The sequence below is a fragment of the Musca autumnalis genome, unplaced genomic scaffold (genome assembly GCF_047663935.1).
Source record: "Musca autumnalis isolate F117 unplaced genomic scaffold, ASM4766393v1 scaffold_5, whole genome shotgun sequence".
Taxonomy (NCBI): Eukaryota; Metazoa; Arthropoda; class Insecta; order Diptera; family Muscidae; genus Musca; species Musca autumnalis.
Window position 1 is genome coordinate 112,417,701 of NW_027412088.1, and position 26,506 is coordinate 112,444,206.

The window sequence follows — 26,506 nt, forward strand, 5'->3', positions numbered from 1 at the left end:
AAAATTTATCTTTATTGTCTTTGCGGTTATTAAATTATATTTGCTAACGAAATTTTAATGATAACAAAATTCATAAATAGATACACAAATAAATATTGCGTAAATGAATAAGACAACGAATGACTCAGTACTCTCGCGCAAATAAGAAATGTTATTTCTGTTCTTTAAAGTGGTGACAATTATGCACATATGTACATAAGTGGTACGAAAATGAAATAAATGTATAAAACTAAATAAATTACTATGTATGTGCGACTATGATTTTTTAAATAGGTTAACAAATGGCTCCAAGCTGCTCATAATCTAATAAAAATGGTTCAATTTTTTGTGTTTTAACTTTTTGTTTTTTAATATTTTACATTTTTAAGGTCCCGACATAATAGACGGATGCATTTTTCTAAGTAATATGAATTATACGCCTTGATGTTCGAATGTTGAAAAATATCGAATGCTACAAAAATCCCTTGTTCAAAAAATATTATATTATTATATTTTATTGAGTCTATAGATAATACAAATATCCTTACAGACTAAAGTAATTTACATATATACAATTTAGGTTCGATTTAGATTCAAGCCCTAAACACATCCAACGTTTGAGTAAAGTTGGAAGTCATTTCGATAAAAGAATAAAGAAAAATTCAATCTATCTTGGCCTTTTATTCTTCTATCAGAAATGACCTCCAACTTTGCTGAAACGTTGTATGTGTTTAAGGCTTAAGTATTCAGAAGCAGAGTTATTTTTCGTTTTAAACTGCTTTACTTTCGGATATATCGATCTGAGAATATTGAAATGAACTATAAGATGACGTAGTGGATCATTATTGGCATACAATAATACCTCGATTAGCGTTAATGGTTGGTATTGTAATGGTAAGGTTGGTAATTAGTCCCACAAAATTGTTTTTGGATTTTTTTCTAAATTTTTTACAAAAAATTCAAGCGAATGCGGTTTTAAATATTCATTGATACAAATGCTACGTAAATGATATTATTAGCATATAAAAAACAAACAAATTAGACCATTTGCGAAAAACTTAACTAAAAATATTATAAATTTATTCCTATACAAACATTTTTTTAACTATCGTCACATTATGCGAATGATTCATAGACTTTTATTTTTTTTAGGAATTTTTTTATTTGTCTTTGGAATTAATTTTTGGCAAATAAATTGCATTATCATCATTATGACGCAGTGATTTTCATCTGGATCGTTATCTACAAATATAAAAATTGCTTTGGTGATAGTTTGCATGACTTCTTTTATTTGAGTGACATATACAGGGTTTCGGAGTCGGAGTCTACGAGTCGGAGTCGAGCAATTTTGCTGGAGTCGGAGTTGGAGTCTGAGTCGAAAAAGATCCAAGAATGAAAATCCAATCAGTTTCCGAGATATGAAACCAACAACTTATAAGCATAAACTATGATTAGCATATGAAGCCATAAAGTGACCCGGCAGATAGATTACACTAGCACTGCTATTATTTTGCACAAGAAAAAACCTTCCTGAGCAGAAAACGTCAATGGTGCTTCTTAATAGTTGCATATTTATGTTTGTTTTGTTTTAGTTGAAGATTCAATCATATGAATGCTAAGTCTGGAGTTTCCCCCATTGGCTTAACTTCATCACTTTCCTCTTTGCAGAGAAAAATGTTTACAAAACGCACTGACAGCTTGCAAAATTTACTGATCGCTACCAATATCATGATTTCATCCCGGCGAAGGGAATTATCAATTGGCTTTTCAGTTTTTGAAATGATGATTTTTTAGTGAAAACCTGAACTCTTTAAGCATCGAGTATTCTCATGTTAATGAGAATGATGCTCACTTTTCGGCTTTCCCAAAAAAACACCAGAACAAAATATTTGCAAGCTGACAGCACGATTCAACTAAGAAATCATCGATTTCTGTTAAGTTGAAATAACATCAACACAGTTACCTGTGAGTATGTCGTTGGAATTTTATTTACAAAATTCCGTTTTGCGCGTGCCTTCGCTGTTTTTTGTTTGTTTTGTTTTAGTTGAAGATTCAATCATATGAATGCTAAGTCTGGAGTTTCCCCCATTGGCTTAACTTCATCACTTTCCTCTTTGCAGAGAAAAATGTTTACAAAACGCACTGACAGCTTGCAAAATTTACTGATCGCTACCAATATCATGATATCATCCCGGCGAAGGCACGCGCAAAACGGAATTTTGTAAATAAAATTCCAACGACATACTCACAGGTAACTGTGTTGATGTTATTTCAACTTAACAGAAATCGATGATTTCTTAGTTGAATCGTGCTGTCAGCTTGCAAATATTTTGTTCTGGTGTTTTTTTGGGAAAGCCGAAAAGTGAGCATCATTCTCATTAACATGAGAATACTCGATGCTTAAAGAGTTCAGGTTTTCACTAAAAAAATCATCATTTCAAAAACTGAAAAGCCAATTGATAATTCCCTTCGCCGGGATGAAATCATGATATTGGTAGCGATCAGTAAATTTTGCAAGCTGTCAGTGCGTTTCGTAAACATTTTTCTCTGCAAAGAGGAAAGTGATGAAGTTAAGCCAATGGGGGAAACTCCAGACTTAGCATTCATATGATTGAATCTTCAACTAAAACAAAACAAACAAAAAACAGCGAAGGCACGCGCAAAACGGAATTTTGTAAATAAAATTCCAACGACATACTCACAGGTAACTGTGTTGATGTTATTTCAACTTAACAGAAATCGATGATTTCTTAGTTGAATCGTGCTGTCAGCTTGCAAATATTTTGTTCTGGTGTTTTTTTGGGAAAGCCGAAAAGTGAGCATCATTCTCATTAACATGAGAATACTCGATGCTTAAAGAGTTCAGGTTTTCACTAAAAAAATCATCATTTCAAAAACTGAAAAGCCAATTGATAATTCCCTTCGCCGGGATGAAATCATGATATTGGTAGCGATCAGTAAATTTTGCAAGCTGTCAGTGCGTTTTGTAAACATTTTTCTCTGCAAAGAGGAAAGTGATGAAGTTAAGCCAATGGGGGAAACTCCAGACTTAGCATTCATATGATTGAATCTTCAACTAAAACAAAACAAACAAAAAACAGCGAAGGCACGCGCAAAACGGAATTTTGTAAATAAAATTCCAACGACATACTCACAGGTAACTGTGTTGATGTTATTTCAACTTAACAGAAATCGATGATTTCTTAGTTGAATCGTGCTGTCAGCTTGCAAATATTTTGTTCTGGTGTTTTTTTGGGAAAGCCGAAAAGTGAGCATCATTCTCATTAACATGAGAATACTCGATGCTTAAAGAGTTCAGGTTTTCACTAAAAAAATCATCATTTCAAAAACTGAAAAGCCAATTGATAATTCCCTTCGCCGGGATGAAATCATGATATTGGTAGCGATCAGTAAATTTTGCAAGCTGTCAGTGCGTTTTGTAAACATTTTTCTCTGCAAAGAGGAAAGTGATGAAGTTAAGCCAATGGGGGAAACTCCAGACTTAGCATTCGTTGCATATTTATGTAAAATATTTTAGCCCGTGAAGTTTGGACCTTATAAGCATTGGCCTGTTGCAGATAATTGAATTCCTTTAAGGATTTATAGCAGTATTATTGCAATTTTCGTACATAGCAGTTCCCCACTGCTATTATTTTGCACGCAACTGTAAGTGTTTTACAATTTTTAACACAATGGCAACGATCAACCAGGCAAAATCCTTGGTGTAAGTAACACGGCCGTTTTCACCCGGTAACGTTACCTATGGATTGAAATTATGAAATTTTCCTTATAAGGGGGATATCTATGAACTCATAGATAACTACGCGTAGTATAACATAAAATTTGGAACAAGAAAAAATTTTTTAAAAATCATTTTTATTTTAAAAGAAATGTATAAGAAAACATATACGCAAACGGTATATTATACTAATTTAAGGGACGATTCACAGGATATTTACTATCCCCTGAAGTGTAGTCTATTCATCCCTATTTTGTTGATCTAATTGATTCTTTACATTTTTGCAAACAAAAGTAATGGTCTATGACAATCGAATTAAGATTGGACCTGTAACCTCTTTCGTCAGAAGTCTTACTGCTCTTCTCACAAAGGTCTATTGCTATTCTCATCCAGTTTTTTATGAGAAGTCATCCTTGTCTTCTATTAAAGACTGTGTGGTCTCTATGGGAAATCTTACTGAATACCCTGTGGCACAAAATGTGGGTGGAAAAATTCCTTTTCGGAATGAAAGTCCCAATTGAGAATCCCAAAGGATCCCATAGCTGAAATTTCTGACTTATGACATAATGAATTTTTTCATTGACCCCCATCCATCATTGAGAAAATAGCGTTATATCTCAGTTTGGAGACATTGTTTCATCATTGTTAGATGACATGTTTTCAGTGAGGTACCTTTCTTTCTATATACTTGATGAGGGCTTTAGATGTAGACATTCAAATAACCGGATCTGTACGCCAGGAACAGATATAGTCCGAGTTTTCTACACAATCACATACGAAATTCAATGAAATATATAATCATAGTTTTCATGAGAAAGGATCGGGTAAAAGTGATAAAGAAGTGAAAACATGGCAATATCGATTTCTTGTCGTAGTGGACCGACCCTACATAAAATTTTCCTAGCAACATTTTTGTAGAATATTTTCATGCACGAAATCTCATCGTGAGCTAATTTTTCAGTTCTCGAAAACTTCCATCTGCCTACGTGCTGGGTAGAATACACACTATATCTCAAATATTTCCACACCAATGTTCAAAATGTGTATAAATTTCAGAAAAAAGTAGAATGTATAAATATCACAGAATAGGTAGTCAAATTTTTAAGTCGATCGGAACAATATTGCCTTAGTATGAGCGTTGGATTGGAACAATTTATTTTATTTTGTTTGCAGCATAAACTGTGTTTTCTCGAAATCGGCCACAAAAATATATGACAATTTGTTTATTGGTTTTCGAGCTAAAATTGTCACCCCACAATGCTTTAATAAAAACAGGGTTTCGTAGACGGCCTCAAAACTTCGTAATATTTTTCTCTTTCGGATGAAGAAAACAAAACTGCCAAAAAGTTACGTAGTTTTCTCGGAAAAAAATCAAGAAAAATGGCTGTTATTGAGGGTCTTCTTTTGAGGCTAAGCACACTAAAATGTTGGCTTACATCCAGTTTGAAACTTGGTCATGAATTGCCTATAATTTTTTTACATGTAGTCCTTATGATTTGTATTGCTCCTCCATTTTCACTTATTTTGAAAGCTTAAAGATTTTCTCACACGGAAGAATTCCGTCCAGAATATACTCGTGCAAAAAAGGAAAACCGACAAAAACGTTCTAACTTTGCTATTTTTCAATGTAAGATTCGGCAGAAACAACATTGATATGTTCGAATGTATTCGAACGAATGTCCTTTATAATGAATATGTAAGGAAAACTAACACATTAGCCTATATAAGCCAAAATATAGGAAAAAGTTAACAATTTGTGCAAATTTTATTCATTTTTAGTGGTATAGGATTTTACTCTCGGAGTCGACCCGGAGTCGGAGTCGGAGTCGGAGCCGGAGTCGTGAAAAAAACTCGTCTGGAGTCGGAGTCGAGGCACAAATACCTCGCCTCCGAAACCCTGGACATGTATACCTATTTTTCTGCGGTAGGCTTATTAGATGCAGGTGATTCTTCCTCTCATGCATGTTCCGAGGCAATGGAAAATAAATAATCGTTGCTAATTGTTTCATCGTGTGACATTAAGATGTCATGAATATCCTCTTCAAAGCTACATACACATATTGTTTTTATAACGCGAATCGAATCAGTAACGCAATTCGAAACAAAATCTATTATTTTTTACGCAAATCGATGTATTAGTGTACTATGTATGTACTAGTCTGCTGCTATGACAGCAAGAAAGATGTATGCAATGTATCTATTAGAGTTGTTAAAATCTAGTTCGTTTGAACGACCTAGTTCACAATATAGTTCAATGGACACCGGTCGTTTGTATGAACGAACTGCGAATGAGTTATATTATCTCTTTGTTTTCATGAAATAAATCATACGCAAACGAATTATTGTACTGAACTGGTTCACTATTTGATATTATAGTTAAAAAATTAAAAAAAAAACTGGAGACTTTGATGTAGTGAACTATATCTCTGATAAACATGGATTACATAAATTCACATAACCTGTGCCATCTTTTCAAAGCCTTCTTCTTTCCTCTGCATTTTAAAAATAAAAAATAATTCAAAAAATTAAAACTAGAAAATAATTTTTCATGATGGAATCTCTCAAATAAAACGTTTGCCGTTTAATATTGTCACAATTTTTAATTCATCATTAATTTTTAATTCCATCATGAAAAATTATTTACTAGTTTTAAATGCATTGGTTAGCGTTTTATTTATACTAAAACTTATTTTTTTTTAATTATTTTTTATTTTTAACTTTTAAGTAATTAAATGTTTTGACCACTGAGAACCTCATAACAAAATTATAGCCAATTTAGGCCGAAAATGTAGATAAAAACTTTAAAATGTATGAAATCGTATGCTACCGTTATACAAGGGCTATACCAAAACCTGGACTAATGTCCACAATTTTTGGTGGAGAAGTGTCTGTACCATTGGGAACTCCAAATGCCAAGTTTCAGCCAATTTGGGTTGAAAATGAAGATAAAATCCTTAAAATACCTGAAATCGGGTGATATCGCTATATGGAGGCAGTACCAAAACTTTGACCTATGTCCAACATTTTTGCTATGGAAGTCTCTGTAGCATTGGGAATCCCAAATGCCAAATTACAGCCAATTCGGCCTAAAAATGAAGATAGAATGCTTAAAATACTTTAAATCGGATGGTACCGCTATATGGGGGCTACAAGAAAAAATGGACCCATATTGGTTTTGGTTTCATATTCATGTATTGTCATCCAATTTTGGGAAATAGAAAATTGTGTTTCTGAAGAAATAAGAAGATGGACTGAATTCTTTGCTACACATTTATCAAACACACACGCATAGGTGAGGTTCATCGGCTAGACAAGCAAGATTGATAGTGTATAGTCCGCTTAACAACTAACTCTACTTTGTATTTGGTATAGCCCCAGTGTTGCCGAATACAGACATATTGATCGTTTTTGCCACGCCTTCGAATTATATCAGCTAAAAATTTTCGTTTAGGATTGTCAATAGATGAAATCATCTTTAAAAAGTTTTTGAGATAAAATGGGCTTTTTTAACTTACTACTAATGCCCTCTTTAAGTGGTCAGTTTTAAATTACAATTTTCATTGATTTCGGACCGCTCAACAACCAAATGGACAGTCACACTGTCAACCAAGCGATATTTGAACAAATCTGTCGTCCAAAAAGGATCATGTGTAACCATCTTTACCTTGCAGCATTACTGCTGCAAACAAGATGAGAGATTTCCCTATGGTTATCGCCATAGGGGAATCTCTCATCTTGTGAAAGCTGTTTTTATAGCGGTATTTAAGTGAGATTGTGTTAGAAATTGACATAACTATCAGCGAAAAAATCGGATTAAATGGTGACCAAACTTAGTTTTGGAAAATGTTGACGATTTTCCAAATTTTATTGACGATTTGATTTTTTTACGATTTCCGATCAAAAATTGTGGGCAACGCTGTATATACCCTATAAAATGGTACCGCCTGATTATTAGGTAATTTCTGACTGAGTTATCTGGAATTTTAAGTTTTTTTGGCAAAATTGGCTTAATTTGACTTTAGTTTTCCTTGTAGTCAGGAAGCTCCTATACCAAAAATTTTAGATACCCATGTTTATGGTTGTCCCCATGTATAGGTACCTTTTTAGGTATTTTGCAGGCTTTAACTGCGAATCAACTGTATGTTGGCAGTAATTTAGCATGGGTACATTGTCAATAAATGTTTGGTATAGTGTATTCTACTACTCCTAGGAATAATTCTTGACGTGGAAGCATTTCATTATAGTTTTGTTTAGAAGGGTATTAAACGTTATGCCCGAACGCTGTTTTACTTCTTTATCTATCAATAGTTACTAACAGTAATTTCGGCGATCTACTTCAGTTGAAACACTTGAATTTGAATGTTTTCCTAAATCAATTTCTTATAAACTTGAAAAATTTGTGTATCTGCCCTAATCTAATCAAGAAAATAGGTAGATAATATGTATGTATGTATACATATGCACATTAGGGTTATAACTTGTTTACAACCTCGTATATTTGCATGATATTTTAATGAGTTTTTACCAAAAATTAGATGAAATCTTAGTTTTATCAATTTTTTGGAGTCACTGTAAGCATTCATATATTACTGAAACGAGCTTTAGAGCCACATGAAATAACCAAAATGATATAACCTTTTGTTTCTCTCTAATTTGATCATCATATGATTACATATACAGCGGTGTTCAAAGTAATATGAGTGCCCATACACACCGAGGAAACGGTCAAATTAACATGGATTTTATAAACAAAACCTGTATTGATTAGAGTTGTTTAACACTCTGACTGTTACCTCGAACAATATATGATTATTGGTACCCCATAAATTTCTGTATTTTGATCTTAGAGCCAGGTTTTAGCCAGTTGCTATTAGACCTTTATGTAAGGATCGACCAACAGCGTATCTATAAGGAAGGAATATCCCTCGACTATATAATGTTTTGAGACCCCCAGCATCTTAGCTTCACGCAGAATAATTATTTTCTTTATATTTGAAAAATGGAATGATTGACAGATATGAGTCATTTTTCTACACGCTTTGTTAAAAAGCAAAGATTAAAGAAATACTTTTGAAGTTGCCCTACGAATATGCCTATTATTTATAATAGAACTAATATAAATGAAGTATTTTTAATGAAAAACGTAAATTTATTTATCGCTGCAAGGACAATAGCCTGTTTGTGGTCACCTCTTAAGAATTTTTGTTTTCAAATAACCTTCAAATCTATTGAATTTACTACTAACAACTAAAATATTGACGAGTTTAATCCTAAACTCAACTAAAAATATTTTTATTGTCCATTTTCTTTCACACTCCTATTTTTTGAACAAAAAATTTTAAAACGATTTATAATGTTGGTGTAAACAGTAAATAATTTAAAACAAATTGCCACATTTCTGTTAATGAATTAACAGTAGGGATGTCAACAATGATAACCAAATACAAAATAAACAAAAATGGAGAAGTTTAACCATGTTGTATGAACACATGATACAATAATTTGGAAGGTAGTCCTTGGTCACACTAGAGTGTTTCATTGAAATAATTTCATGAAAACAAGGGTTCCTAGGTCGACTTCCACAGTAGAGTGATATCATAAAGTTGCTGTAGTGGGCAACTCGATCTATAAATACCTTAAAGTTTCAATGAAACCACTCTAGTGTGACCTTCGACGTAGGTCAGGTACGAACAAATTGTGAAAAACAAGGCCTGGGTGTATTTGCTTATTCTGTCAGAATTGCCATGACTGAATATGCAACAGGTTGTACTGTTTATTTGATATTTTGGATCATTAACTAAAAACGCGAGAAATGAATGGAAGGCTAAGTTTTCTTTACAGAGTCAGCTTCTGTATATGTTCAAGAATTTGTTTCATCACAATGTTGTAATAAATATAAATAATAAATGTTGTAAGAACAATTTTCATTTTGACTGAATTCTATGTATACTGATTTGAAAGAATAAGCGAACCAATAGAAAAAAATTTTAATCAGCTGTTTGCTATGCCCTACCTTGTAATGATTCTACCATGGTATGAACACTTCTATTATTTTAAACGCAACTGTACATATATATATATATATATATATAGAGTTGGCGGATCGATCTTCTTCATTCCGTTCACCAAAAAGATCCGGGTCGTTCACTTCGTTCGTTGGTTCTTTTTCGTTCAAACGAAGCGATATGAGCCACTGAATGAAATGAACGAGAGGAGCTAACTGAATCATTCATTGATTGTGTTTTGTGTGCAAATTTGTGATGCTAGCGCTGACACAAAAAATGGTGGTGGTGATTGTTTTGAATATGAACGAAAAAGCAAAAAGAACCAGAAGAGTTAAAAGAACGAGATGAACCGAATCATTGATTGTAGCTAACCGAATCATTGATTGTTTTGTGTGTGCAAATTTGTGATGCTAGCCCTAACGCAGATTGCGTGAGTTTGTAAAACTAATTATAATCTTATGTTTTACATAAGCTCCGTTCCAGTACTTTTTTAATGGTAAAATGTGCAAAAGAGACAATCGTCAAAAACGAGTTCAACGCACACATTTTTCCAAAATGTACGGGACCGGAAAATTGCAGAAACGTCAAAAAACTGGAACAAATGTCAAAGTCGGCGTTTCAGCCAATCGGAAGCCGGCAAACATGTTGCACATTTTTGCTCGCTCAAATTTGTCGTGTAAAAAGTTTCTAAAGAGAGAGCCATTCAGCGCTTTTTTTTCAAAGAGAACTGAACATTTTGCAACTTTTTTGGTGTACGGGAACGCATTTCGGGGAAAAATGTTCAAAATGTGTTAAATGTGTAAAAACTTTTTAGTTCTGGAACGATGCTATAATATCATAACAACTCTATCTAATTATAACGTTTGTAAATGAAAGGCTCAATAAATGAAATGAATGGTGATGGTTCTGCTGCTAATTTTGTAAGCAGCAATGTCTTGGCCATCAGGGATCTAAATGAACGATATAAAAAAATGTGCTGGATACGGATCCGTTCCTTCTTTTCACGGAGTCGTTCCTTTGAACCGGTTCGTTCATGAATGACACAAGTCTAATATATATGTATATCATTTTATATCATATACATACATATGATTTTATTTCATATATCATATCAATTAAAAGTGGTTTGTGCGCTATCTTATTTAATATTTAAATACGATAAAAGTTATTTTAGTCATTATGTGTGTTCGTTTCCTCAAATTTTGTACGAATTGTTAATGGATGTTGTTCGTTTACTCTACAGTTCAATGCAAAAGACCTTAATCGTTTACAAGAAGTTACTGGACTTGTACAAATTCTTAGAAATTTTTGAGTAAACAAACACACCTATTAATAGGCAAAAGGTCAATCATTCGTGAACAGTAAATACTTTTTTGAGTTTTTTTTTTATTTCACAGTAATATAATTTCTAAGTTAATTTCTAAGTAAATGAAAAAAAAGTTATTGAGTCATTAATAGGCAAAAGTTCATTCATTTGCAGAACAGGAAATCATATTTCAGAAAAAAGGTCAAAAAGTCATAACCCTAATACATATATGTACGTATTTTTGAAGATTTGGGAATTTCTATAATAAAAGGTTGGGGATTCACAACATCTTTGTTATTTCCTGGAATACTACTTATTTATTACATACTTACCCCTATTGTACATGAAATGTCCATGTCACAATAAACTTATCTAAGTCCATGAAAAAATATACAATACATAATTTTTATTAATATTAATTTGTACACTTTAAAATTAGTACAATCAACGATGATAAGCTTTATAAAAAGAGATTCATTTGTAAAATACATACATAAAAAATATTAAATGTTATAACGCTTCACAATATTACAACTTAAATTACGTATAAAAAATTAAGACATTTACGCCTAAATTCGTGTAATATTCAAATTACGTTACAATATTTGGGAAGCTGATGGTGGGCGGATACGATGTTTTAGATGCCTCATTATGACTGCCATAAAGCTGATGATTTGAAGCTGGCTTTCGTTAATGTTCTGATGTATTGCTAATACGTCTACTTAATAGCCGGAACGACGTTTATAGTTACGAATATTATTGGCCAGACAGCAGGCGAAAATGAAGCCAGCAAACTGTAAGAATTTAAAAAAGATGTTAGTTGAAATCGGTATCTTCCAAAGGACTAAATTTACGAAAATATCTTAATATGAAATTAAAAAAAAAATAATAAAAATTGAGATAGGACGAAATTTGAAATTTAGGAAAGATGCTTATGTTCCACTTTTTGATATAGCCCCGTCATAAAACTAATGTCCAATTTGAAATTTCTGAAATTTAGGAAAGATGCTATATATAGGTTCACGTTAGGATATATCCCTGTTATAAAAGTACTCCCGATTTCAGGTATTTTGAAGTTTTGAGCTACATTCTCTGATCGAATTAGCTAAAATTTGGCATTTAGGGTTCCCGATGGTCTAACAATTTCTCAAAAAAAAAAAAAAAAAATATGGACATAGGTCCACGTTTTGGTATAGACATACATAACGGTACTGCCCGATTTCAGATAAATTCACCGACCTATCGCGTCAAGTGTTTGCCACTTGCCCGTAGGGTAGTCTGCTCTATATCCTCAAACAGCGTGTAGTGATTGACAGTATGAAAGGCTTTTGATAAGTCGAGCGCCACCATCACTGTTCTTGCTCTGGTTGAGTCCTCGACTAATATGTGTGGAGTTGGCCTGCAGAGCTGTTGTCGTTGTGTGCTGCTTACGGAACCCACGATGATGTTTGACAACTGCATTTCTGTATTTCCCTACTTCTGACGCTGGGGAGGATTAAAGTCTAAAAGGTCATTGCCACGGGCGACGGCGAAAACGGTCTGTACGATTCACTTTAACAAATATGACAAATGTCACAACTCATGATGAGAAGTAAAGTCCCCCAAGACCACACGGTTATGACCTTCCAAAAGCGGTCTATAAGCCAATAACTAGAATACAGCTATTTACCGGCGGGATCTATACGTTAAGTAGCTTTACCTTGGCAGTTCCACACCTAACTGCAACATTGCTTGTATGGGTCATTCGGCCAGGCTCAAGCGAGATAAGCCTGTATTCCACAGACTTCTGCCGCGACCGTGATATTTTACCGACTCATAAAATCGACTATTTCCAAGATCCTACCTCGGAGTCCATTGTATTTAAATTGCAAAAAGTGTGCATTTTCAAGAATTGGAACAGCAACGGCTGATGCCAAGTGCTGCGTGTGCTTCAACTTTGGGGGGACAGCTGGGGGGGTCATATTCTAATGACATAGCATAGCATACCGCCACATGTTCCCTGTTGTAGTCTCTCACATGGACGAGTCCAAAGCAACCCCTGAGTTGCACCCACTCCCGGCATATATTGAATCTCACAGAAGCCTGAGTAAGGTGGACACATGCATACTGGTCCTGGATTTTCCTCCATCCCGAACCAAAAGAATTCCAGGATGTGCACAGCACAGAAAACGATACAAATACAAACATATGTACACTGAGGTTTCAGACGTTGACTGGAACACGGATGATGTGTGGTTCTGGGGATCTTCCAGATGTACCATTGCATCTATTCCTTCTTTGTTCACAACGTACAATCGGTTCCGAATCTCTGGTAGTGAGCAACATGGTAGTGAAAGTTAGAATTTTTCCGCTCAAGTTGATCGCACGACCGACGCACTCGTTGCATGCCCATCACAAAGTACATAATCGATTTGGTCCCTACTTTTCATCACTACTACCTAAGGTCGTTATTATAATTTAGCAATAATACATTACATTGCTAGCGGACAAATCATAAGTCTTAATAATTAAAACTTAGAACCTGTGAAGAATATTAAAAAAAAGTTACGCATATATGTACCTCAATAGCTGCTATAACAAGACCAGCGTATTTTATAATATCAGCATTTTTGTCCCAGAAATCGACAAAGGCTTGCTTGCAGCCAATCTTGAAAGCAGTCGAATCGTTGCACTGACGTACATCTTTACAGCAAGATGGTGGATAGTAGCCCTGGAAATGATAATCATCGCGTCCACTTCTGCCACAGCACTCCATCTGTGTGTATATAAAAGACATGACCATATCATTCAAAACAAATCACCCAAAGGTTACTTACGCTGATTTGAAGGGCATCCATATAGTCCGACTTGCGTGTCCTATTTTGCCAGGCTTTTTCAACAACATCACCCATAATGACCAAATATTTATCCTTTTGCAGCCACATGTATGTCACCAAAACCAATTGACCAATCATCAATACAAACAAAAGTACAGAATACTATGGGAATAAAGAAAGAGGGAGATTAGTCGGAAAATATAATTTTAAGGCATTATATTATAATGTCTCCGAACAAGTGGATTGATTGACTTAATAATGGTAACCCCGACTTACTGTCATTGACATGCAATAGCTTTCACGAATGGCACCACAGCAACCGAAGAACGATATCAGCAAAATCACAATACCCAAAACGATCATTGTTAGAGGCACCTGTTGCGTTTTAACTGCTTCCGCAAAATCCTCCACTGTGTGAATATTGGAAAAGAGCAGGGAACCAAAAACAATCAATAAAATGCCGCATATCTGGAAATACAAAAATTACAAGCATTAGTTTAGTATAACTAACCGGAATACAAAGTTATAGTGACTGTAGACTAATCCTTTAAAAGACTTCATACACATCGAGTGGTATCATAGTATCCTCCAATCTGAGAACCCGCAATTCCTCTTATATCAGGGCTATATTAAAGCTTGCATCTACACCAAAAAATACCGAAAATCGGGATGTACCGTTCTATGTGGCCTATATCAAAACATGGACCTATACCGACAATTCTCTGAAAGGAATGTTGTCTATCCCCAATGAAAATCGCGCGGTACAGTTCTATTGGAAATATATCAAAACGTAGACGTATACTAAAAAATTCTTGGTAGCACCAAAGAATACCATATACCAAAATTGAGCAATTTCAGTAAGATAATGTGGCTAAAACCTTCAAAATAAAAAATCGGGATATACCCTTCTATGCGGGCTATATCAAAACATGGACCTATACTGACAATGATACCACGGGCCAAGATGAGGTGAAGACAGCAATAAACAGGCTGAAAAATAATAAGGAGGAGCCGATGGATTACAGCGCGGCTGGCTGTTCAAAACCGGAGGCGAAACCTGAGCGTAACGTGTCCCGTCCGCAAAAAAGGAGATAAGAATGTGTACTCTAACTATAGAGACGTAAGTTTGTTCCCTAATGCTTATAACATAGTGTTATGGATATTGTGTGAATGACCAAATTCTATGGTCAGCCTAAAAATCCACAATTGGCCCGAGAGATGCAGATAAGCACGTACCTTCCTTTTGTTCATTATAAAGCAACATTCGACAGTCCCATACGCTATAAGGTATTCCAAGTAGAGCTGGAAAACTATCGATGTTTCCAACATTAGATTTTTTCAAAATTGCATTTCAAAATATCGATTGCTATCGATATTATAGTTAATTTGTCATCAGTGACTCATCACCATTAATTTGGAAATGAAAATGGCGGAAATGTCTATGCTTTTGTTGACATTTTACACAAGTACTTCACAGAAATATAAAGGAGAAAAAAACAATTGCTTTTATTTAATAAAAATGCACAAAAATACATTATACTTTTCCGAAAAATTTGTACGTGTGACATTGGACTTACTGACTTACTAGGGTTGTGCCAACTGAACTCTATATTGAACGACAATGTCAATGGACACTGGTCGTTTGTATAACCAAACTGTGTATACGTAATATCAAACGTTAGTTTTAATGACGTTACTAGCATGGTAGAATAATTATAAGGTAGGCCAGAGCTAACAGCTGATTACAATTTTTTCTTATTTTGGCCTATTCTGTCAAAAGCAGGGTTGACATTTTTTATTGTTGTTGACATTATGCAATAATAACTAATAAATTGTTCCAAACAAAAAACTTCTGCTGCAAAACTATATATAAAATTAAAAACAAGAGCAAACGATTTTTATTTGCATGGCAAAATTAAATTGTTAATTTTTAATAGTAATAAATACTTGCGATAGAACAAATATTGATATTAATTGACATTTTTTTCCAAAAGTACGGGAATGGAAAAATTTCAAACATTGTAAAAATTTTAGCTGAAATGTATCTGCAAATCGGATGCCATCAATCACGATGTTTAATCAGCAAAACTTGTCAAGTAGAAAATAAGAGAATGACATTTTTACTGTCATAAGTTTGGGTACAACTTTTGTTATTTTTGGAACAACTTTCTAGCAACAATATTCCGGAGCCTTGCTAAAGTAATTATTATTATTTACTCTATTTGGTAATTTTAACACATAAACTGCGAAGTTCTACATGCTATATTTTTTGTAAAACGGAATAACTATGCAGATACATCTGCCTTTATTATTGCACCATGCCATTTGACGTTTTAAGCCATTGCTGCAGGGTTGTATTTTTCGGCGATTTTCATACCTGGCCTACCTCTACTTTATTGTACCATGGTTACTAGTTCAATTGCTCAACTCTAGGACTTATGCTTTGTTTACATTTACGAAATCCACTCGATTTCAACTGTCAATTCTTTTGCGTATACGTCAAATGAAAACTCATCTGAAATCCATTGGATTTCATTTGACGTTTAAGCAATGGAATTGACAGTTGAAATCGAGTGGATTTCATAAATGTGAACAAAGCATTACTTTCTCACATTCACAAAACCGAAAAGGCACAATATTTCTATTTGTTTCAATGAATTTTAGGTTAGGGTCTTAATCCGATAATTTCGATAGACAAAAGTAACTATCGATATTGATTTTTTTTTTAAATAATCGATATTGTCGATAGCATCATCAATTTTTGCCAGCTCTAATTCGTCTAAATTCGGCTTTGTAAGACGACATTAGCTGATACCCGGTCCTCAGTTAAAATAGGAAAGAACCTCTCCGACCTATTCAACGTTCAGCTGTAATAGGTTAAACGAGATTCAAACGTATAAAAGTAGGGGCACAATATACCCCAATGTTCATGCTTATGCCAACGACATTGACAGAATCGATCAGTAAAAGAAGCAGCTGATACCCTTAAGAAGGTCGAAGGAGATCTGCTAATGTGGATCTGGCGACAAGACCAAGTTGATGGTATCGACGCGCAATGCGTCCATAGAATTCGGACCGACTGTGGAAGGTTGTACCTATAATTTTGGGGTAGTTAAAGACTTCAACTCCACACTGTCGTAAACACAACTAACAATTGTGAAAAAAGAAGAATAGTATTTACCAAGATATTGTTTTTTTTTTTTTAATTAGCAGTTTAAAAACAAAGCCACATCGCGTCATCTTACTAAAACAAACTTTCGCAAGCAAATAAGGCAGCTCATGGTGTGTTTGAGAGAAAAATTATTCAAAAGATTTACGGATCAATATGCGTTGACGGTTAATATCGGCGTCATATGAACTACAAGCTGTATCGGCTACACATCGACATTAGGGGCCTAATTACGACATTCGATTCGATCGAGTATTTGCTCGTGAATGAAAAAATCGAATGTACCAAGATACAACGGGTTGGCTAGGTCATGTCATAAGAATGAGCGATAATGAGCCCTGTAAAAATGCGTATAAATGGCCAGGCCGAACTCTGTGAAAAAAGCTCGACTCCGGACAATAATTTGTTCTACATTTATCAAAAGTTTGTAAAATCAGCAATTTTTAAATTAGTTAAAGGGTCAAATTTCAATACAAACCTTTTAATCCCTATGTTGATTACGTAACGCATAACGGAAACATTTTTGGGTCAATAGATAGTTTATAAAACTAGGGTTAAGACTTCTTGACATTTTTTCTCAAAAATGATTTCATGTTGTGAGAATGAATGAACTTTTGCCTACCAATGCTTAAAATAACATTCATTCTATTTTGTTATAAAAATAGGTTCTGCATAAACCACTTTGATTTTTTTTTTTTTTTTTTTGAAAAAAATACTATGAAATGAAAAAAAAAATATTTCCTGTTACACGAATGAATGACCTTTTAACTATTATGGACTAAACTAACTTTTATTTCACATAAATATTGAAGAAGGTCCCACACAAACCACTTTTAATTTTTATGATATATGAAATAATGTTATATATAATATAAAATTATATATGTGTAATAATACGACGATAAAATAGTGAGAAACCAACGGTTATGTCATGTGCCCGTATACCTTGTTTTCTGTTAAATATTTGCTTATAGTGACTTCAAACAATGGTCAAAAACTTTAAAAGCTTTTTGTGCGGAAGCTTTTTTATCGAATCACTTTATAATAAAGATTTTATGTAATCTCATCACGCTATGATACAGGGATAAGAGGTTTTAAAAAAGTCATAAAACTAGTATAACACACTTTGGAATATTGGTTTCATATCCTACATATTCTTTGGGAAGATCTTCTAGAAGATTTACAAGCCATCTCATTGGAGACTCACTGGTCTGACTAGACTTCTTGCTGAATTTGTATGAGAAAAGTTAGTCTTCTTAAAGATGATCTCCCTGAAATTTTTTAAAGACACCCTATATTTTTGGAACTCCTTCCAATATGCATATTTGGCCTATTTTGGGCTTAATATAGCTATATCAAAATCCGATCCGATTTTCACAAATTTTTGTAGGATTCGGTTTTAGCCACAACAATGAACTGGTGTAGTTTTTTCATCGATTGTACCATAATTTGCGGCCTTTAGAGAATTTTGGCTTCCATACAAATTACTATGGAAACAAAGATCGCTCGGTTAGCACGGGTTAACATAATCGATCGCCATAAAATTGCGTATACATATACGGTTTTTGGATCAAATGGAACAAATTTAGGGGTAAGAATTGCAAAAACATTTTTTTATGATCGCCCTAATATAGATTAAATATGTGCTTATATAAATTCGAAAGAATTTAAGATGAAAAGAACTTTATACGCTTAGTCGAGGTTTGTGTCTGCCTAAGGATGAAAGTTGTAAACACACAGATGGGAGCCGGCAAAACATATTAAATCTTTAGTTTCAGAAAAAATTGTAAGGCAAAAAGTTTGTGACCACTGAAAAAAATCAAACCGCATTATTCTAAATGTATGTCAAATTTAAAAATATAGTGTACACAAAACAAGTGAGGTCGTTTTAAAAAACCCCTATACAAGTACGCATATTTTTTAAGTTTTCAAATTTTGTCTTGCCGGAGGATTTAAAGTGTTTGGTAATTTTTACTTGACTTTATATTCTACAAATTCTCTACTGCATTAAAACATGACAATTTTTTAAAATAGGGTGTAGACATCACAAATTCCAATGTAACAACAAATGACAGAGGGTGATAGAACGTGAGAATATTTCACGATGAAAAAAAAAATTCAAATATACTCGTATTATTAATATTTCATGGCATCATCTTTGTTTTCATAGCATTTAAAAAATAAAGAAATGGTTTGTTGTGTGTTTGGTTTTTGTTTCTATTATTTTCCATTAATAAAGACACTAAGCAGAATATGACGTAAGGGGTTCCGAATTTAATAAATTTAAAATTTATGCAAAACGGTTTTGCAATACAAATAGACAATGGGACATTCCAACCGCTAGTGTGGGAGCTGCTCTCATTCAACAGTGTCCACAAATTTGTGATACTGTTAACCCAAACGCGTAATGAATAAGCTGAAATTCAAATTAACATTATATGTATGTACATATATTTTTTTATTTGTTTTCATCACTTCCGATTCCGAAGTCAAGAACCTTACACTACCATTGACGAAGTGGACTTACATCCATATACACATATGTATGTATGCACGTATGTAGTTTGGCGCAAATATGCATCAAACTTTCAGTTTCATGACTTTCTAAGATCCATTTTTAGACCAATTAAATTAGTTGATCTCATATTGACCCCCATGTGGAACAAACAAATTGTTGTTATGTATATATATTTATGTATATGTACATATGTAGTATATGTGTGAATGACAATGTTTCTCTGTTGTTCTCTTCTTCTGCTCTAAGCTTAAAATATAAATACCAACATCAATTCTATATATTCTATTCTTGTTTCGTATCTTCTGTCCATATTTGAATGTTAGAGAAAAATTAAGCATTTTTTGTCAAAATACAAAAATGCCGCAATTGTCAAGAAAAGCAGCTGCTAAAGTTTTGTATTGCTACAAAAAAAAGAGGTTAACCTCGAGTTGGAGAACGCTGAGCACATTTATTGTAAACTGGTATCAAACAAAATACTATAGTTTTTAAACATGTAACTCTATTACAGTTAGCCAACTACATGTTTGGAAAACGAAAAATGTTATCAAATTTTAAATGAAATTTATAGAACAATATACATAAGTATATTACAATATGTATTAATTTATTTCCTTACAATTAATTTCTTAAACATGTATAATAATAAACTAAAACAGGCATGAGTTCTTTGTATAACAAATGCTTAAAAATCTTGAGACAATTCCCAACAAATATCTTATTTTATTTAATTGCTATAAATAATCTCATGAGTTCTAATATTCCGCATGCAACAAATCAACATTTAACTGATGTAAAAAAATTATTTAAAAGACTTCACATCGACTGGTATCGTAGTGCCTTCCAATCTGAGAACCCGCAAACCATCTTTTCAACAAATATTTTATTTTATTTAATTGCTATAAATAATCCCATGGATGCTAATATTTCGCATGCAAAAAATCAACATTCAACTGATGGAATATTGGGACTATATAAAAAATGTGGCCTATACCGGCAATTCTCTGCAGGAATCATGGTGCAAGAAAGAAGGTGATACAAAAATACCAACTGATGTCTTCATTTGCTGTCAAAAACATATTTTAAATCAAAAATAAATAACAATTATTTCGCTTCTGTAAAGAATATCTGTGTACAACATCTTTATTTAAGCTTCACAAAGAATTATTTACCGTTTTCTTCTACCTTTTGGAGATATTTCGCGCAAAAAATTTTGACAGCAAATAAAGACTACGGCCTGAATTCACCCGAATTCGCCTTTGGATCACCTTGTTAAATTCGCCTTGGCAGGAATGTTGTATATCCTCAACCAGGACTATATACCATTACTTGTAGAATTATGTGAGTAAAACCTTGAGAATACCGAAATCTGGCGGTACTAAATACCAAATTTCGGTTATTTCAGTGGGATAATGTGGATAAAAATTCAAAATACCGAACACCGTTCCATGGTGACTATATCAAAAAGTGGATCCTATAAGGACAAATTTCTGGAAGAAAGTTTTAGAGCTTTAAAAAAAGACGAAATGCCAAATTTCAAACATTTCGGTAAGATAAGTGGCTAAAGTCTTCAAAACACCGAAAATCATAACATGGACTTACATATATAAACAATTTTTGGTATAAATGTTTGTTAGCCTCTGGGAACACAAAATAACAAATTACACACAATTCAAATGGGAATAATACCTTCAAAATTCATTAAAGGCACGCCTACTTTATTTGATGCCTATACCAAAACGTGGACCTATATAGCTAATTTTCATTTCCAAAAGTTCTACGGAAAAATTCATTCCGTTCTGACGCCAGAGTGACGGACGGACATGGCTATGTCGATGTAGAATAACCACAGCGACACGATCGTAGCATGTGCAGAAGAATTTAGTATATGTACTAAAGTGGCTATAACTTGGTACCTATTTCAGATTCTGAATGATAGAAAACATCAATGTCCCACTGGTATTAAACCTTGTTTAAAAATAGATATTCTTCAGTTAGCATATTTCACTTCTCCTAGAAGAAGAGAGCTAGTACTTTCATAAACGATACGAAACTAATTATTCAAAATGTTCCAATGATATCGCTCTAGTGTGGAACGGGACTAATTTAAGAATTTGAATATTTAAATTAGTTCTACAACAACAATTACGGTATAAAATTTTCTCAGAAATGGAAAATCTGTCAAACTGTTGACAATTACGGCAAAAGAAAAAAAGAAAACAGCGCGCGCTGTCAAAGCAAAATAAAAAGAAATATTAATAAAACAATTAAATCAGTGAAATAAAAAATAAGAAACTGTGAAATTTGTTTTGTTTGTTGTTATTGTTTTAGGCAGCCATGTTCGTTTTTTGGCATTACTGTCAGATCTACTATTTTTCCGTTTCTTTACTTTTGTGCAAAACTTGTTACGTGAGGGCAATTTTGACAGATCTCTCTTTTGCTACTTTTACCAGGGGTGCCAACTGTTCTGGGGTAAAAATCGCTATATACCACATACGTACCATAGGTCTGTAGCGATTTTACCTCTATACAGTTGAAATCCCTGCTAAAGCAGTCGTTTTTGCACGTCAAAAACCACCACAAGTAGCGGGAAAACCACCACATTGGAATCCCTGACTTTTACAATAAAAAAATAAAGGAACAAAGCTTTAGATCAGTAGAGATGGTTTTTACCGGGTATTTACCCGGTAAATACCCACACGGTGGGTAAATACCGGGTAAATACCCATTTGTGGGTATTTATTTGGGTATTTACTATATTGAATCGCTAATACAAAATCTTAGACCCTATTTCTGCATAGTTTTACAATACTTTAAACAAGTGGGTAAATACTTGGGTAAATACCCGAGTATTTACCCAAGTGTTGGGTAAAAACTCATTAATTGCCGAACTACTTGACGTAGGCTGACAAAATTTGGCTCAAATCTTTCTTAATGTCAAAAGAACTTCTGGTACTGAACATGGGGTCTCTGGGTCCATGTTTTGATATAGCCCCAATATATCCGTACCTCCCGATTTAAGGTATTTTTTACTTATTAGCATCATTGTACAATCATATTGGCTGAAATTTGGCACAGTGAGTTCTCAATATGTAGAAAATATCCTTGCAAAAATTTGTCAACATAGGTCCACATTTTCTAATAGCCCCCATATAAGGGTACCCCGATTTCGAGTATTTATCCAAATGTTGGGTAAAAACTCTTTAACTGCCGAACCATTTGACGTAGGCTGACAAAATTTGGCTCAAATCTTTCTTATGTCAAAGGAACTTCTGCTACTGAACATGGGGTCTCTGGGTCCATGTTTTGATATAGCCCCCATATATCCGTACCTCGCGATTTAAGGTATTTTTTACTTATTAGCCTCATTGTATAATCATATTGGCTGAAATTTGGCACAGTGAGTTCTCAATATGTAGAAAATATCCTTGCTAAAATTTGTCAACATAGGTCCACGTTTTCCTGTAGCCCCCATATAAGGGTACCCCGATTTCGAGTATTTACCCAAATGTTGGGTAAAAACTCTTTAACTGCCGAACCATTTGACGTAGGCTGACAAAATTTGGCTCAAATCTTTCTTATGTCAAAAGAACTTCTGGTACTGAACTTGGGGTCTCTGGGTCCATGTTTTGATATAGCCCCATATAACCGTACCTCCCGATTTAAGGTATTTTTTGTCTATTTGCCTCATTGTACAATCATAGTCGCTGAAATTTGGCACAGTGAGTTCTCAATATGTAGAAAATATCCTTGCAAAAATTTTTCAACATAGGTCCCCTTTTTTTATTAGCCCCCATATAAGGGTGGTGGGTAGTGGGTATAAACTCATTAACTGTCGAACCCCTTGACGTTGGCTGACAAAATTTGGCTCAAAACTTTCTTATATCAATAGTAATAAAGGTATTGGAAATGGAGTCCCTGGGTCCATGTTTTGATACAGCCCCCATATATCCATACCTCCCGATTTAAGGTATTTTTACCTATTAGCCTCATTGCACAATCATATTGGCTGAAGTTTGGCATAGTGAGTTCTCAATATGTAGAAAATACCCTTGCAAAAACTTGTCAACATAGGTCAACATTTTTTAATAGCCCCCATATAAGGGTACCCCGATTTCGAGTATTTACCCAAAAGTGGGTAAAACTCATTAACTGTAGAACCCCTTGACGTTGGCTGACAAAATTTGGCTCAAAACTTTCTTATATCAATAGTAATAAAGATATTGAAAATAGAGTCCCTGGGTCCATGTTTTGGTTGTAAAATGTGGCTAATAGATGAAAAAAACCTAAAATCTGGAGGTAAGGCTATATGGGAGCTATATCAAAACATGGACCCAGGGACTCCATTTTCAATACCTTTATTACTATTGATATAAGAAAGTTTTGAGCCAAATTTTGTCAGCCAACGTCAAGGGGTTCGACAGTTAATGAGTTTTTACCCACTTTTGGGTAAATACTCGAAATCGGGGTACCCTTATATGGGGGCTACAGGAAAACGTGGACCTACGTTGACAAATATGTGCAAGGATATATTATACTCCTTGAGGACTCACTGTGCCAAATTACAGCCAATTTGGTTGTAAAATGCGGCTAATAGATGAAAAATACCTTAAATCCGGAGGTACGGCCATATGGGGGCTATATCAAAACATGGACCCAGAGACCCCAAGTTCAGTACCAGAAGTTCTTTTGACATAAGAAAGATTTGAGCCAAATTTTGTCAGCCTACGTCAAATGGTTCGGCAGTTAAAGAGTTTTTACCCAACATTTGGGTAAATACTCAAAATCGGGGTACCCTTATATGGGGGCTACAGGAAAACGTGGACCTACGTTGACAAATATGTGCAAGGATATATTATACTCCTTGAGGACTCACTGTGCCAAATTTCAGCCACTATGATTGTACAATGAGGCAAATAGACAAAAAATACCTTAAATCGGGAGGTACGGTTATATGGGGGCTATATCAAAACATGGACCCAGAGATCCCAAGTTCAGTACCAGAAGTTCTTTTGACATAAGAAAGATTTGAGCCAAATTTTGTCAGCCTACGTCAAATGGTTCGGCAGTTAAAGAGTTTTTACCCAACATTTGGGTAAATACTCGAAATCGGGGTACCCTTATATGGGGGCTACAGGAAAACGTGGACCTACGTTGACAAATATGTGCAAGGATATATTATACTCCTTGAGAACTCACTATGCCAAATTTCAGCCAATATGATTGTACAATGAGGCTAATAAGTAAAAAATACCTTAAATCGGGAGGTACGGATATATGGGGGCTATATCAAAACATGGACCCAGAGACCCCATGTTCAGTACCAGAAGTTCTTTTGACATAAGTAAGATTTATGCCTAGTTTTGTCAGCCTACGTCAAGTGGTTCGGCAGTTAAAGAGTTTTTACCCAACATTTGGGTAAATACTCAAAATCGGGGTACCCTTATATGGGGGCTATTAGGAAACGTGGACCTATGTTGACAAATTTTTGCAAGGATATTTTCTACATATTGAGAACACACTGTGCCAAATTTCAGCCACTATGATTGTACAATGATGCAAATAGACAAAAAATACCTTAAATCGGGAGGTACGGTTATATGGGGGCTATATCAAAACATGGACCCAGAGACCCTATTTTCAATGCTAGATATTCTCTTGATATAAGTAAGATTTGAGCCAAATTTTGTCAGCCTACGTCAAGTGGTTCCGCAGTTAATGAGTTTTTACCCAACACTTGGGTAAATACTCGGGTATTTACCCAAGTATTTACCCACTTGTTTAAAGTATTGTAAAACTATCCATTTTGAATCGATTTCATAACCTAAACCCAGAAATAGGGTCTAAGATGTTGTATTAGCGATTCAATATAGTAAATACCCAAATAAATACCCACAAATGGGTATTTACCCGGTATTTACCCAATTTACCGGGTATTTACCCATTGGGTATTTACCCACTGTCCATCTCTATAGATCAGTGATGCCCATCAGCAACAACTTTCCTATACCCGCGGGCATACGACACACACGTACACTGTAAACACATTCGTTCGGTTAAAGCAGTGTTAATCACCACTTGGCTCGCGAGCCGTGTCTGTGTGAACACACACAATCTAAATTGTGGTGAGTTTCAACGATACTCTCACCACCGATCATCTTCTTTGTTTTAGCAATGAATTAACGCACACGATGTTTATCTAGAGAGGGATAGACAAAACACAAACGGAGCGGTTGCATTTGTAGTTGTTGGTGAACACTGGGTTAAAGCATTGTTTACGATTCCTCTCACACTAGCGCAATTTATAATCTGCAAATGTGTGTTTTTGGCCATCACTGCTTTAGATCAGCGTCAGGCACCATACTTTTCTATTCCATACTTTACGGCAGCATCCGGCAAAAAGGCGCACACGTGCCCTTGATAAGAATAACAACAGAACAACCACCACTCAGTCTTCGTTCAGAAGTCAATGAAGAAGGTTCTGCTGTCGCTTTTTTCAATGATTTTTAATTTTAGCAATGCATTAACGCACACGCTGTTTGTGGAGAGAGCGAGAGAGAGTCGTATGCGTGAGGCCACAAACAATGCGTTTGTATTAGTGAAGATACCTGCTTTACGGGGTGTCATTGTGTGAGTGCATGCTTTTTCAATGGGTTGAATTGTGTGTGTGGAGAGAGCAACGTTAAATGAGCGCACACGGGCGCCTAATCGCCCGACGCTGCTTTAGATCAGAGACGCCCTTCTTTGCAATGAAACCAAACAATAAACATCATGTGGTTGTTGTTTTCTTCACTCATACTTACACACACACTAAAACATTTATGGAAATTCTTCGGCGATGCTGCTTTAGATCAGTGTTAATCACCACTTGGCTCGCGAGCCGTGTCTGTGTGAACACACACAATCTAAATTGTGGTGAGTTTCAACGATACTCTCACCACCGATCATCTTCTTTGTTTTAGCAATGAATTAACGCA

At 34.6% G+C, this 26,506-nt stretch overlaps 1 protein-coding gene across 4 annotated transcripts in view; it reads right to left on the reverse strand.

Annotated features, from left to right (window-relative positions):
* Positions 1-11,406: 11,406 nt before the first annotated feature.
* Positions 11,407-26,506, reverse strand: part of Tsp42Ea (Tetraspanin 42Ea) — a 38,725-nt gene continuing 23,625 nt past the window's right edge. For all 4 annotated transcript variants that reach the window (XM_073956661.1, XM_073956664.1, XM_073956663.1 and 1 more), the window contains 4 exons: positions 14,122-14,313; positions 13,846-14,007; positions 13,590-13,784; positions 11,407-11,823 (listed from right to left, as the gene is read on the reverse strand). In XM_073956661.1, coding sequence (XP_073812762.1) covers positions 11,752-11,823; positions 13,590-13,784; positions 13,846-14,007; positions 14,122-14,313 — 621 coding nt within the window. In that variant the 3' untranslated portion in view covers positions 11,407-11,751. The remainder of the gene's footprint in view (positions 11,824-13,589; positions 13,785-13,845; positions 14,008-14,121; positions 14,314-26,506) is intronic.